The following is a 14,033-nucleotide window of genomic DNA, read 5'->3' on the forward strand; positions in this document are numbered from 1 at the left end:
CTGTCTGGTTCCCTGTAACCTCACTTCTCGCAGTGAGGGAACCACAAGAAGGCCCTCAGCGCTGGACCTCAGTGTCCAGGCTGAACGATGGGGGTGGAGACGCTCCTTCAGGTATACAGGACCGAGGCTGTTTAGGGCTTTTAGGGCTTTAAAGGTCAGCACCAACACTTTGAATTGTTCTCGGAAATGTACTGGGAACCAATGCAGATCTCTCAGGACCGGTGTTATGTGGTCCTGGCGGCCACTCCCAGTCACTAGACTAGCTGCCGCATTATGGATTAATTGCAGTTTCCGGGTCACCTTCAAAGGTAGCCCCACGTAGAGTGCATTGCAGTAGTCCAAGCGGGAGATAACCAGAGCATGCACCACTCTGGTGAGACAGTCTGCAGGCAGATAGGGTCTCAGCCTGCGTACCAGATGGAGCTGGTAAACAGCTGCCCTGGACACAGAATTGACCTGTGCCTCCATGGACAGCTGTGATTCCAAAATGACTCCCAGCCTGCGCACCTGGTCCTTCAGGGGCACAGTTACCCCATTCAGGACCAGGGAGTCCCCCACAAGGATGGGATGGGGTGTGCGTGGCTTAATGAAGAGCCAGTTTCGTTGTTTCCTTTGTGTTGTTGACCATGTAGCCTACTGATGAGTTCTGGAGAGCTCAAAAGCCTTGTGACATTTGCGTTGGTCTGATAAAGGTATTGCCCCAATATGGATATTGGAATATTGCTCCAGCGAATTGCCTTTAACAGGGGTCAGCAAATTCTTTCAGCAGGGGGCTGCTCCACTGTCCCTCAGACCTTGTGGGGGGCCAGATTATATATTTTTTTTGGGGGGGGGGAATGAACCACTTCCTATCCCCCACAAATAACCCAGAGATGCATTTTAAAGAAAAGCACACATTCTCATGAAAAAACACGCTGATTCCCAAACCACCCGCAGGCTGGATTTAGAAGGTGATTGGGCCGGATCCGGCCCCCGGGCCTTAGTTTGCCTACCCATGAGTTAACAAATATTTGGAACCAAGCCTACACACTCCCCTCCATGCTTCTGTTTATGAAAAGTAGTACAGTGGTACCTTGGGTTACATACGCTTCAGGTTACATACGCTTCAGGTTACAGACTCCGCTAACCCAGAAATAGTGCTTCAGGTTAAGAACTTCGCTTCAGGATGAGAACAGAAATCGTGCTCCGGCGGCGCTGCGGCAGCAGGAGGCCCCATTAGCTAAAGTGGTGCTTCAGGTTAAGAACAGTTTCAGGTTAAGTACGGACCTCCGGAACGAATTAAGTACTTAACCTGAGGTACCACTGTACAGAAAGCTGCCATGTTGACATTCCCTTTGGAAGGAGAAAAGCAGAGAAGGAAAAGATGGAAATGGCAGGGAACGAAAGAGGAACTTTTAGGCTGTGAGCGTGTTCCCAGCTAGGGTATGACAACTGGGAAACCTTTTCTAAGACTGTGAAAATTTGTCCAGCTTGATCAGAGATCAGTTTTGGTGTCATGAGTCACTTGCTTCTTTCAAACGTTTGTGTGCCACACTCTTAAGCCGCTGCCCTCAGGGGCCGAGAGGAAGAGGCTGGGGTTCAATTTCTTAAGCAACCTTCCCTGCAGTTGGCCTATTCATGCTTGTTACAGTTGCGAACAGATTAATTTGCTGCCAAGCTTCTTCCAGGTAATCGCAAAAGAAAGCCTCTTGTCAGTGACGCTAGGGCTTCATATATTTGGATAGAGCTGTATATCGAAAGCTGTTGGTACTCCAAAAAGTATGAAAGCATTTAAACCTGAACGGGTGCAATGCCGGTTAGGTTAGTGCAAAGTCACTGTACCAAGCAAGGGGGGGGGGGACTTACACAGCTCAAGGGCCGCATTTCTTTCTGAGAAGCTTTCTGAGGGCCACATGCAATTGTGGGCAGGGCCAGAGGGAAATGCAAGTGGAGCAAGGTGTTAAGTCGTGGGTGAACATATCAGACGACACAGTGATTCTTCAAACAGCTCTTGTTTATTCACAGTTAAGTCCAGTCGCGAATGACTCTGGGGCTGTGGCGCTCATTTCGCTTTACTGGTTGAGGGAGCCGACATTTGTCCACAGACAGTTTTTCCGGGTCATGTGGCCAGCATGACTAAGCCGCTTCTGGTGAAACCAGAGCAGTGCATGGAAACGCCATTTACCTTCCTGCCGGAGCGGTACCTATTTCCGTACTTGCACTTTGACGTGCTTTCAAACTGCTAGGTTGGCAGGAGCTGGGACCGAGCAACGGGTGCTCACCCCATCGCGGGGATTCAAACCGCCAACCTTCTGATTGGCAAGCCCTAGGCTCTGTGGTTTAGACCACAGCACCACCCACATCCCTGAGAAATACATAGACAGGTGTAAATCCTGTTTCATGTTTTATATATAAAAGAACACCTGGTTTGTAAAATGTTCTCCATACAACAGATTTTTATATTGAACTGCGCCGCAACTCCCCATTATTCTTTCTGCACCCCACTGATTCAGAGGCTCACACAGAGGGAGGTGCTGAAACTGAGCCTCAAAATGTTGGTGTGCAGTGAAATCTCCGAAATCGCAGGCTCTTTTTTACCAAAAGCACACAATAAAGGGCATTCCCCCCTCCCCCGGACCATTTGCTATTCCCCCTCTCTGAGTCAATCAGCTACTTTGACATGGCTCCATCACTCCCAGCACTAACAGTGTGCAAACAAATAGAAAATTATTTCCCACTGGCAAACATGCTGTTTACTTTCCCGGAAAAATTGCACTTTTCAGCCTGACAGCTGATCAAGGGCTCTCCCTGCTGCTGTCAGCAGGAAGAAGTGTTTAAACACAGGGATGGGAGTTTAAACATTTTCTCATTATCAGAGAATAAAAAAATAAAAAATAAAATAAATGCAAGCGTTGAGAGCCACAGGACCACCCGCTGTGCGAGTAATGAAGCTGTGTCTCATGACCAGAGCCAGGGGACTTTTATCTCTGTCCCTGGTATCATTACTGAGGTGACACCTTTCCATGATCCAAGACGGGGCTTTTTTTTAATCTGCGTTTCCCAAACGCAGTCGCAGGTTGTGTGAGGGATTTTTGCTGGGTTTCTGAGAGAATATTGCCCATTGTTTGCCATTCTGGCTACGGTTGTGTCAGCGTTTAGACAAGAGATCTGTGGCTTAGTTCTCCTTTGGGTTGGTTGTGTTTTTTTTCTTAAAAAATGGTCATGAAATTTACTTTGTGGAAGAGGAGGAGGAAACGAAGAAGAATTTCATTTATTTTATTTTATTTTTAAAAAACCACATACTTGTAAAAATAAATAATGATGATTTTTTTGGGTAAATAATACAATAGTCAATTTGTTTGTTACTCAAGTATGCTACTTTAGCACATGATCCAATGGTCTAGGGGTGGGGGAACCCAAAGAATATTGCAGTATTTTGCCTCCGCAAGCCAGTACTTGAATTGACTGGGGGGAAACATGCCCCCCTCCTTTCCCCAAAATGTTAGCATTGCTCTGATAAAGGCCTTTTTTAAAACAGAAGAAAACCCTATTTTGGTACATCTTAACACATACTTTCTCTCTCCTTCGCCACAATTCGCTCCCCACACCCTTCATCTTCATGCATGACATAGTTCCTCATGTTGGTATAGTCTCAAATTATTTGAAGGTGTCATGAAGTTGTCAGAGGACGGGTTTGCTGTGATCCCGTTGTGAGGTTTTTGTGAATGACCTGTACCAAAAAAATGCCTCTGTGAAAGGCTGGGGCTTGGATTAATCCCAATGAGAAAATGAGAAACGAGAAAATGGCATGATAAAGTCAACGATCAGGTGGCTTTACCTCACACAGCCCACAATAGCATAAAATAATATACAAGGTAGCTAGACAGCATCTTAAAAAGTAGAGACATCACCTTGCCAACAAAGGTCCGTATAGTAAAAGCTATGGTTTTCCCAGTAGTGATGTATGGAAGTGAAAGCTGGACCACAAAGAAGGCTGATCGCTGAAGAATTGATGCTTTTGAATTGTGGTGCTGGAGGAGACTCTTGAGAGTCCCATGGACTGCAAGAGGACAAACCTCTCCATTCTGAAGGAAATCAGCCCTGAGTGCTCACTGGAAGGACAGATCGTGAAGCTGAGGCTCCAATACTTTGGCCACCTCATGAGAAGAGAAGACTCCCTGGAAAAGACCCTGATGTTGGGAAAGATGGAGGGCACAAGGAGAAGGGGACGACAGAGGATGAGATGGTGGGACAGCGTTCTCGAAGCTACCAGCATGAGTTTGACCAAACTGCGAGAGGCAGTGGAAGACAGGAGTGCCTGGTGTGCTCTGGTCCATGGGGTCACGAAGAGTCGGACACGACTCAACAACTAAACAACAACAACAAAGCTAAATTACCGGTAAAACTGGAGCACGGACCCTAATTTTCCCTAGCACTTTTTATAGGTATTCATGGTTCCTTGTGTGCATTATGATTTAATGTATGGATATCTATGGTTAATTTGTAAGGCACAGGGCTATCTAGTTCAGACTTTGCAGAATAATCCTTTTGACTAATTGTGGCATGATTCAGGAGCGTACTCATGCAAACAGGCTGGGGTTCTTAGTTGTCTAGCCAGCTGTGGTGAGTAAGAATCACCTCAAGGCAATATTTTTTTAAAAAAAAAATGTTTCTTTTAGGCCACAAATGACTAATACAGATCTGTGTGGGCAGATGGGCAATTAACTTTCATGGACTTAGTTATATAATTGCTAATGACTTTTATCATCTCTATATTTATTTCCCTCAGTTGTGGGCCTGATTATTTGGAGATAAGCAAGTTTGCCTTGGTTGACTGGAGGAAAACACAAGAGCAAGCCTTGAGTTTTCTTGTTCTCTCTGGAAACGAATTCTGATGAGAAACGCTGTGAGAATGCACTGTCTATGAAAGAACTCAAAAGATGCTCCCACCACATCAGAAGTCGCTTAAGAGCACCTTTCCTATTGACATTCTGTCATTCTGTCAAGAATGGCGAGATCAAGGAGATTAAATATGTGCTTCTGACTCACTAGAATATCTCTGGCCTCCGCTGAAAACTTCCACCACCAAAATTCCTCGGCTGGATCCATATAAGCTCACTTGCCATCCTTTCCTTTTTCAAAAGCAGACATATTTGGGATGGAACAGTTGAATTTAGCGAAATCATCCACCCACTCGGCACGTTTTGAATACTCCGTTGGCGTGGAACTGGTATAATGATAATCCCATTAGCGATGGTGGAAGGTCTCTCTAGGACAGTGTAACAAATATTAAACAATTCCTTTTGTTGACTTCATCCAATGAGCCATCTTTCCCCGGAGACTCTGCTCGACTTTAATCTAATCCTCTCCTTCCGCCAGGAATCCCTTTGTTGGGAAAGATCGGAAACCAACCCCAGGAATGACAAGTCTGTCCCTAAGCCTTGGATCAGTCAATACATTCTTGAAATTATCGGCTCCCATCTCTTCTGTTTGTCCACCCAGACCCTGGTCTGGCAATCTCTTTATCAAGGGACAGTCAGATTTATCCTAAGGGTCCAAAAATCAGACCGCACTGTTAACATCTCGGTTGCCAAGTCAATCTTACTGACACTGCTTTCTAAACAAAAGATAATACGCAACTCAGGACATCTGTTCCCTCTGTTACTGCTGAGATGTGTCGTCAGAGAAGGAAGACATGGCCCGTAACCAGATTCTGTTAGCATCTATGCTGGTGTAAGTCAGCCATAAATAAAGGGACCCCTGACCATTAGGTCCAGTCGTGACCGACTCTGGGGTTGCCCCATTCGAATCCTGAACAGAACGTAAGACGCGACTGTGCGTCTGCGTGTGCGCGGGTTGCGTTTTGCCGCTTCTGCGCATGTGCGTGACGTCATTTTGACCGTCTGCACATGCGCGAGCAGCAAAACCCGGAAATAACGCGCTCTGGTACTTCCGGGTCGCCGCGGAGCGCAACCCAAAAATACTTATCCTGAAGTGTATTTATCCTGAGGTATGACTGTACGTTGTTTATTAACGGGAAAGGCTGGAGGTTTCGATTATGTTAAATAAATAATATATTCATTAACAAACTCTGAGTGAAACATGCTATTTCTGGAGGCTACCTGATCAGATTCGTGGATGAAAGATCGGGAGGGGTGGGTGAGAGCATAGAAACTAGCCTTCTGTAAGGTAAAGGTAAAGGGGACCCCTGACCATTAGGTCCAGTCGTGGCCGACTCTGGGGTTGCGGTGCTCATCTTGCTTTATTGGCCGAGGGAGCCGGCGTACAGCTTCCGGGTCATGTGGCCAGCATGACTAAGCCGCATCTGGCGAACCAGAGCAGCGCACGGATACGCCGTTTACCTTCCCGCCGGTGCGGTACCTATTTATCTACTTGCACTTCCAACTGCTAGGTTGGCAGGAGCAGGGACTGAGCAACGGGAGCTCACCCTGTTGCGGGGATTCGAACCGCCAACCTTCTGATTGGCAAGTCCTAGGCTCTGTTGTTTAACCCACAGTGCCACCCACATCCCTTTGAAGTCAGCCATAGATTGATGTAAACATCAGAGATTTGCTAATTACAAAAGCACAGCCAAATCCAATTTATTTTTGTGATAGAAAATGTCTTTTCTCTTTTAAAAATGGAAAAAAAGCTTGGCTTTTGCTTGACCCAAATGAACTTGCAGCTCAAACTGTCCTCCGCTGTTGCTTTTGCTGTGTGAGTGTTGTTTGTGCTGTGAAAACTTTTGCTGTAGCACTCAGTAAAAATAAAGCTGAGAGTGGTGAGCCTCTTCAAAACAAAGGGAAAATGTCCTCCTTATAACTCATAGCTAACACAAAGTGCAGACCTTGGACTTAGGAGATGTGGGCTTGCTCCAGTGTTGCGACAGTGTGGCCAAAGCCCTTTTCCCAGCAAGATTAGCTCTCTTGGGTCACTACAACCACAGTCCCTTATCCACCTTCTTTCTTGGTCTTCTGAACAATGAAAGAGCACCGGATTATGATTCAGGCTGGATCTGAGGCCCAGCTCTGTAGGCCTTCATATATACATCCAGTCTCGCCAACCTTGATTGGTGTTGGTGCCAGCTGGCCTCGGTCCAGTATACCTGAAGGAGCGTCTCCACCTCCATCGTTCTGCCCGGACACTGAGGTCCAGCGCCGAGGGCCTTCTGGCGGCTCCCTCACTGCGAGAAGCCAAGTTACAGGGAACCAGGCAGATGGCCTTCTCGGTAGTGGCACCTGCCCTGTGGAACGCCCTCCCACCAGATGTCAAAAAAATAACTACCAAACTTTTAGAAGACATTTAAAGGCAGCCCTGTTTAGGGAAGCTTTTAAGGTTTCATAGGTTATAGTATTTTAGTGTTTTGTTGGAAACCGCCCAGAGTGGCTGGGGAAACCCAGCCAGATGGGCGGGGTATAAATAATAAATTCATTATTATTATTATTATTATTATTATTATTATTATTATGGCTCACTCTAGCCATGGGATCTTAAGACGGCATTAAGAAAGTGGCAGAGGGCCACCTGCCCAGCTGTGTTGAGCCAAAGTGGCAGCAGTAACAATGGGTGCTGTTTCCTTCACTTCGGTCCATGGTGGGCAAGAGCAGCTTCCACCACTGGAATAGAGAAACAGGCCCTGAATGACTTTCATCCAGTTACATGCTGGTAGAATGCAGCTGCTGGAGTAACACAGCAGTCGGGAAAGCATGCTTTGTAGTGTCATTACGCTGATTACGTCTGGAGAGCTTAGTATTGCTAGTAGAGTGTTGGTGCTATTTTATTGTTACAAAAGTTGAGTGTCACCCCCCACTCTCTGCAAGATTCCAGGGGATTCCAGGGTCTGTGTTCCTTTGGAGAACTGAGACATGCTGGAGACTGTTGTAGATTTAAGAACTATGGCTTATTCACCCACTGTATTTACACCTTCAGTCTGCATGGAGGGGGTCCAGATCTTACAGCATGGTCATTTCAAGAGGGGCATGTCTCCCACAGCAGTGCAGCCAGCCTTCAGCCAGCCTGCCCAAGATGGATCCCAGTCTTTCTTCTTCTACCCAGAACACCTGCTTAAAACTCTATTTTCCTGTTGCCTCACACCGTTACCCTGGCAACCTTCCAACTCCCCAGGCTCTGTTCACACCTCAGGCAAGCGGGTTAGGACCGTTCTCTTGCATTACCAATGGTCCTGTTTTGTTTCTTAATGGCCTTAGCTTGGCCAGGTCATTTTGCATGGGCTGGCCCAGGAGTTCCTCTGCAGCTTGTATTTCTCCCTTCACATTCCAGATAATCAAATTCCTACCATTTATTAAGGAAATCAGCCCTGAGTGCTCACTGGAAGGACAGATCCTGAAGCTGAGGCTCCAATACTTTGGCCACCTCATGAGAAGAGAAGACTCCCTGGAAAAGACCCTGATGTTGGGAGAGATGGAGGGCACAAGGAGAAGGGGACGACAGAGGACGAGATGGTTGGAAAGTGTTATCGAAGCTACCAGCCTGAGTTTGACCAAACTGCGGGAGGCAGTGGAAGACAGGAGTGCCTGGCATGCTCTGGTCCATGGGGGCACGAAGAGTCGGACACGACTAAATAACAACAAACCATTTATTAATGTCTAGGATTTAGGAGGGGTCCCCCCCAATCTATTACATTATTATCTGTTCGTATAAAGGTAAAGGGACCCCTGACCATTAGGTCGTCGCGGACGAATCTGGGGTTGCGGTGCTCATCTCGCTTTATTGGCCGAGGGAGCCAGCGTACAGCTTCCGGGTCATGTGGCCAACATGACTAAGCCACTTCTGGCGAACCAGAGCAGCGCATGGAAACACCGTTTACCTTCCCGCTGGTGTGTTACCTATTTATGTACTTGCACTTTGACGTGCTTTCGAACTGCTAGGTTGGCAGGAATCTGTTCGTATAGCCCACCTGTAATCAAATGGTCCCAGGACACATTGATAGTTGCACTTAATCCTGAAACCTAAAGGGGGAAAATATTTTGCTCCTTTTACTTATGCCTATAGTACAGTCTGCTCCTATTTTCTATGATCACTTCTTAGTTTTAAGGGCAAGCCCAGACTCAAATAGTGACGATGAACTGCATCCGTTGACTTCCTCGCCCCAGAAAAGAAGTCCACACTTCGTTTGTTCTTTTCACCAAAACTTGCTAGAGCTGATTTTGTGATGACCCTTCTCGTATGGAGCAAAGAGATCACACATTTCTGGTTTCAGCTTCACTCCGGGAACCGTGAAGATGGACTGTGCTATGAAGGAAACAAAGAAGCCAAGTATCAGTTACAGGGGAGCAATACAGGGGAGCCTGCACTGGGTCAAATCTGTCCTTGATGGTGACCCATATTGCTTGTCTTGAAAGAAAACTGCTCCTATGTGATGCTGCTTGACACAGGAGTAAGGTTATTCCTGGATGAGCTTCCCCAGATTTCTTGGAGAGCCTCTACACCAGTGCAAGTGGGATGGATAACCCATAACTCTCCAAATATTGTTGGCTTCCAACTCCCATCAGCTTCAGCCAATATAGTCAATGGTCGGGGATGATGGGAGCTTGAGTCCAAGAACATCTGTAGGTTCTCAACCCCTCTTCTAGTGGAATCTATCATTTTAGTAACATTTATGATAACTTTTTTTTTTTTAACCCAGTAGCTATGCCATGTCCAAGCTTTTGCAAGCCAGCAACTCTCCAGTTATTTTGGACTACAACTCCTATCTGCTGTGGTAGCTGGGACTGGTGGGAGTTCTACTCCAAAGAATCTGGAAAACACCAGGTTAATGAAGGGAGTCAGGCAATCTGCTCCAGAAATTCATTCACAGACTGAAACATACCATAGGGACCAGAAGCAAACTATTCCTGGACTCCTTCCCAAAGTAATTTTAACACGAAACCACCACTGGAAACTACAACCGTGGAAAGAAACATGTTCACTCTGCAGTTCTAGTAGTAAACCGGCAATCAGTTGATTTACTGGCAAAAAGTCACACATCCCCATTATTTAACAAGCAAGCAATGGGCTAGCTTTGCACGTTATAAGAAGTGTCAAAGAGCCAACATCCCAGTGACTAATGAATCCACCTTTTTGTAATCTTGAGGTTGTGTGTGTGCCCATCTTCCTCCCTGTGAGATGTGCAAGATCTGATTGTGGGCACAGATTATACATGTTCCCTGATCCTAGATGAGCCTGGAAGCACACAAAGTGGATGAGTCAGTTGCTTGTTATCGCTGCACAGCAGGGAATGGTTCCTGAGACATTATCCTTGGCTCCAGTTAGCCAGTTGCTTATCAGACTAAACTGATGGGGTTCCCACCCACCCCTGACAAGTCTTCCAGGTCACCTCTTTTGATGGCTTTTTTGATGGGATGCTGGGGGATTAAAAAACAACAACTAGTCACACCTAGACTTTGTCTGACCATCAGCCTTGGCTTGGCACTCCATCTCTCTCTCAGACCATACATTGCAGCCTGGATGCCTAACCTGTCCCAATTATGGACTGTTTTCCATTCCCCAGCCTCTTTCTTTTGGCTTAAGGGCTGGGAGAGATCCTTGTCTGAAATCCTGGAGACTTGCTCCAAGTCACTGTAGACAATATTGAGCCCAATGCAATGGGCTATAGGTCTGACTCAGTACAAGGTAGCCTTCCTATGTTCTTCCTGTGTGTGTGTCAAGCAAAGCCTGTCCTCCAACACCTTGCCACCGGTCCCAGTTCCCCCCAGCATCTGCTGCCTGACATGGGTGCCTCACTCTGCCCAATGATAGAGCCGGCCCTCCTTATCCCGGACACAAGTGCTTTTACTGCGCAGCACTTCGGGCAATATGTGAAGTTGACCAGCATTTCTACATTTCAGTCCCAGTAATCCTCCCAGGGAGGAGGATGGCGCTGTGGGTTAAACCACAGAGCCTAGGACTTGCCGATCAGAAGGTCGGTGGTTTGAATCCCCGCGACGGGGTGAGCTCCCATTGCTCGGTCCCTACTCCTGCCAAACTAGCAGTTCGAAAGCACGTCAAACTGCAAGTAGATAAATAGGTACCACTCTGGCGGGAAGGTAAACGGCGTTTCCGTGCGCTGCTCCGGTTCGCCAGAAGCGGCTTAATCATGCTGGCCACATGAGCCGGAAGCTGTAGGCCGGCTCCCTCGGCCAGTAAAGCGAGATGAGCGCTGCAACCCCAGAGTCGGTCACGACTGGACCTAATGGTCAGGGGTCCCTTTACCTTTAATCCTCCCAGGAAAAAAACCAACCCAATTCTCTTTATAGTTACAGTGGTACCTCGGGTTACATATGCTTCAGGTTACAGACTCCGCTAACCCAGAAATAGTACCTTGGGTTAAGAACTTTGCTTCAGGATGAGAACAGAAATTGTGCTCCGGCGGCACGACGGCAGCAGGAGGCCCCATTAGCTAAAGTGGTGCTTCAGGTTAAGTACAGTTTCAGGTTAAGAACAGACCTCCCGAACGAATTAAGTACTTAACCCGAGGTACCACTGTACTTTGTTTTTTTTAAAAAATGTAAAGAGGAAGAAACGTGCGTTAGTATTTTCCTAATATCATAATAAAAAGAAGCCCAGAAACTTCTACAAGTTTCCCTTTTCCATCTAGAGGGTGTGTGGAGTGAAGCTAGGATTCTCTAGCCATGCTTCCTGCCCTCGTAGGATTCTTATCTGGAAATTCTCTTTTTTTTAAATGCCAGGAGCCCCAGAAAAGAAATAATTTGGCATAACAGTAGTGGGAATGCAGCCTGCTAATCAAAAGGATTCAAATCTTCCTATGTGCTGCCAAGCTCTCTTCTTCCCACCCAGTGGAGGGCGGGAGGGAAGGGGAGAGAGGGGGGGGGGAGAGAAAAGAAGAGAGACAAAAAGACAGAGCAAACCAAGAGCGTGGTGGTTCCCTTCTTCAGCAATCTTAACAAATGCAAACGCTTCCACTCCACTGACTCCTCATTAACTTACCGAATCTGACAGTCTAATTATCGCAGCTGCTTTGCGCTTAGAATAAATAAATATGAAAGTGGATGTTTAAAGGAAAACGAGAAGGGAAAGGGCCGTCATCCAGGCAGTCAATAGAGAGAGATAGTTTGTTTTAAATTTTTATATCCGTGCGTATTTAGAGCATTTTGGGGGGGAAAGACAGTGCCATAGTTGTCTTTCAGACTAATTGAGTTCCTCACTTGGTGGATGATGGCTTGTTGTTGTCACCATTTCCAGCTTTAACTTTTAAACTTTTGTTCCCTGTGAAACCTGCAACTCTATTTTGCTCCTCTCTCTTCCTCTCCTCTGAGATTGTGGGTGGCAGCAGGGTTCAGCTCTGCCTAGCTCCCACAGCATCCCTGGCTGCAAAGCAATCCAACCAGCAAAATGCAGCGGTGGCACATTGCAGAGCACAGCTACTCTTTACATTATTTCTGTCTTGGGGAGGGGGGCACAAGTATAGTGGGATGGGGGGGGGGATTACAAGCGCTCCGGTTTAAATATTGCCTCTGCCGCTGGAACAACAAACACAATCTATGTAGTCCTTTGAGTCTTTTTCAATTTTCCTTTTCTACAGCGTAGCTGCTTTAGAGGCGGTAATTTGAGGAAGAGGACCAGTTTGGAGGGCGGGAGAGGAATTTCTGTGCCCTTCCTCCTCACACGGTTTTTCTGCTGGAAATCCCCTCCCCCCCAGATGCTTCTACTTCCACTACAAAAATATATACCAACGGTATGAGTAGCTTGGGAATGGGATTCTTAGGTTGTGTAAAAATTACCACTTACTCTGGCTCCGGCACACTCCCACTGGTGGTGTTTAAAGCTAAGTACAGTGGTACCTCGGGTTAAGAACTTAATTCGTTCCGGAGCTCCGTTCTTAACCTGAAACTGTTCTTAACCTGAGGTACCACTTTAGCTAATGGGGCCTTGTGCCGCCGCTGCCACGCGATTTCTGTTCTCATCCTGAAGCAAAGTTCTTAACCTCAGGTAGTATTTCTGAGTTAGCAGAGTCTGTAACCTGAAGCGTCCGTAACCTGAAGTGTCTGTAACCCGAGGTACCACTGTACACAAGATGTTAAACACAAATCTACAGGTATTCCTGTAGCTCAGTGATCCCCAGTTAGGTAAGTACTGCAGACCCTCTGCTTTTCAAAAGCCAAGCAATGGAACATTATTATTATTATTATTATTATTATTATTATTATTATTATTATTATAGATTTTGTTGATTTACAAAAGTGTGTGCAATGTCTCTCTCTCTTATTCCCCCCCCCATACTATTTGGTACCATTGGTCCATGCTTACTCCTGACAGGTCTCTCGGAACCCCTACTTTTGAAAATGTTGACATGTATGTGGTGAGGTTTTCGTTATGCGAATGGTGCCACCATACCCTCCAACATGTCCCAACACAAAACCAGGACATGCGTCTTCCGGGCTGCGCTCCCACATGACTCACATGACCTGCGCAAGAGCACAGCACCCCAAAACATGCATTTTTCAGTGCCACAATATTGTGCATTTTGGGGCACCGTGCTCCGCGCCCCCCCAAAAAACGGGATGTCCTGGACAGTTGATGGGTATGTGACATGGGTTACGCAGATCTCCTGGGGTCCATGGACCACCAATTGGGATCTTCTGCTGCAGCTTCTTGAAAAATACTCCTGTTTGATGTGCTTTCCCTCAAACCAGTTTCCATCCAGTTCAGCTAAAGTTGTATGTTTCAGGTAGCCACTGATCATGCGCAGATGTTAGAAGAAGAGAAGAAGAGTTTGGATTTGATATTCCGCTTTATCACTGCCCGAAGGAGTCTCAAAGCGACTAACAATCTCCTTTCCCTTCCTCCCCCACAACAAACACTCTGTGAGGTGAGTGGGGCTGAGAGACTTCAGAGAGAAGTGTGACTAGCCCAAGGTCACCCAGCAGCTGCATGTGGAGGAGCGGAGACGCGAACCCGGTTCCCCAGATTACGAGACTACCGCTCTTAACCACTTCACCACATGCCCAGTGGGGAGAACACATTTCATTTCTTCCTCAAGTGTGAAGTCCTGTCAATAACTGACAGGACTTGAGACTCTCTCACCTACTTGCCTG

At 46.8% G+C, this 14,033-nt stretch overlaps 1 protein-coding gene and 2 long non-coding RNA genes across 3 annotated transcripts in view; 1 reads left to right on the forward strand and 2 right to left on the reverse strand.

Annotated features, from left to right (window-relative positions):
* LOC310693619 overlaps window positions 1–14,033 on the forward strand; it is a 159,279-nt gene that overhangs the window by 142,355 nt on the left and 2,891 nt on the right. The window lies entirely within an intron of this gene.
* On the reverse strand, window positions 3,228–7,229 carry LOC310693610. Its single transcript, XR_014519273.1, has 2 exons — window positions 6,541–7,229; window positions 3,228–5,739 (listed from the first exon to the last, which is right to left on the reverse strand). It is a non-coding gene; the product is annotated as an uncharacterized lncRNA (long non-coding RNA).
* Window positions 7,858–14,033, reverse strand: part of CDK15 (cyclin dependent kinase 15) — a 66,078-nt gene continuing 59,902 nt past the window's right edge. The window contains 1 exon segment of the mRNA XM_083474148.1: window positions 7,858–9,231. Within this exon segment, the coding sequence (XP_083330274.1) occupies window positions 9,122–9,231 (110 nt within the window). The 3' untranslated portion in view covers window positions 7,858–9,121.

The sequence above is a fragment of the Podarcis liolepis genome (assembly GCF_965112155.1).
Source record: "Podarcis liolepis genome assembly, chromosome: 1".
In the NCBI taxonomy this organism is placed as follows: Eukaryota; Metazoa; Chordata; class Lepidosauria; order Squamata; family Lacertidae; genus Podarcis; species Podarcis liolepis.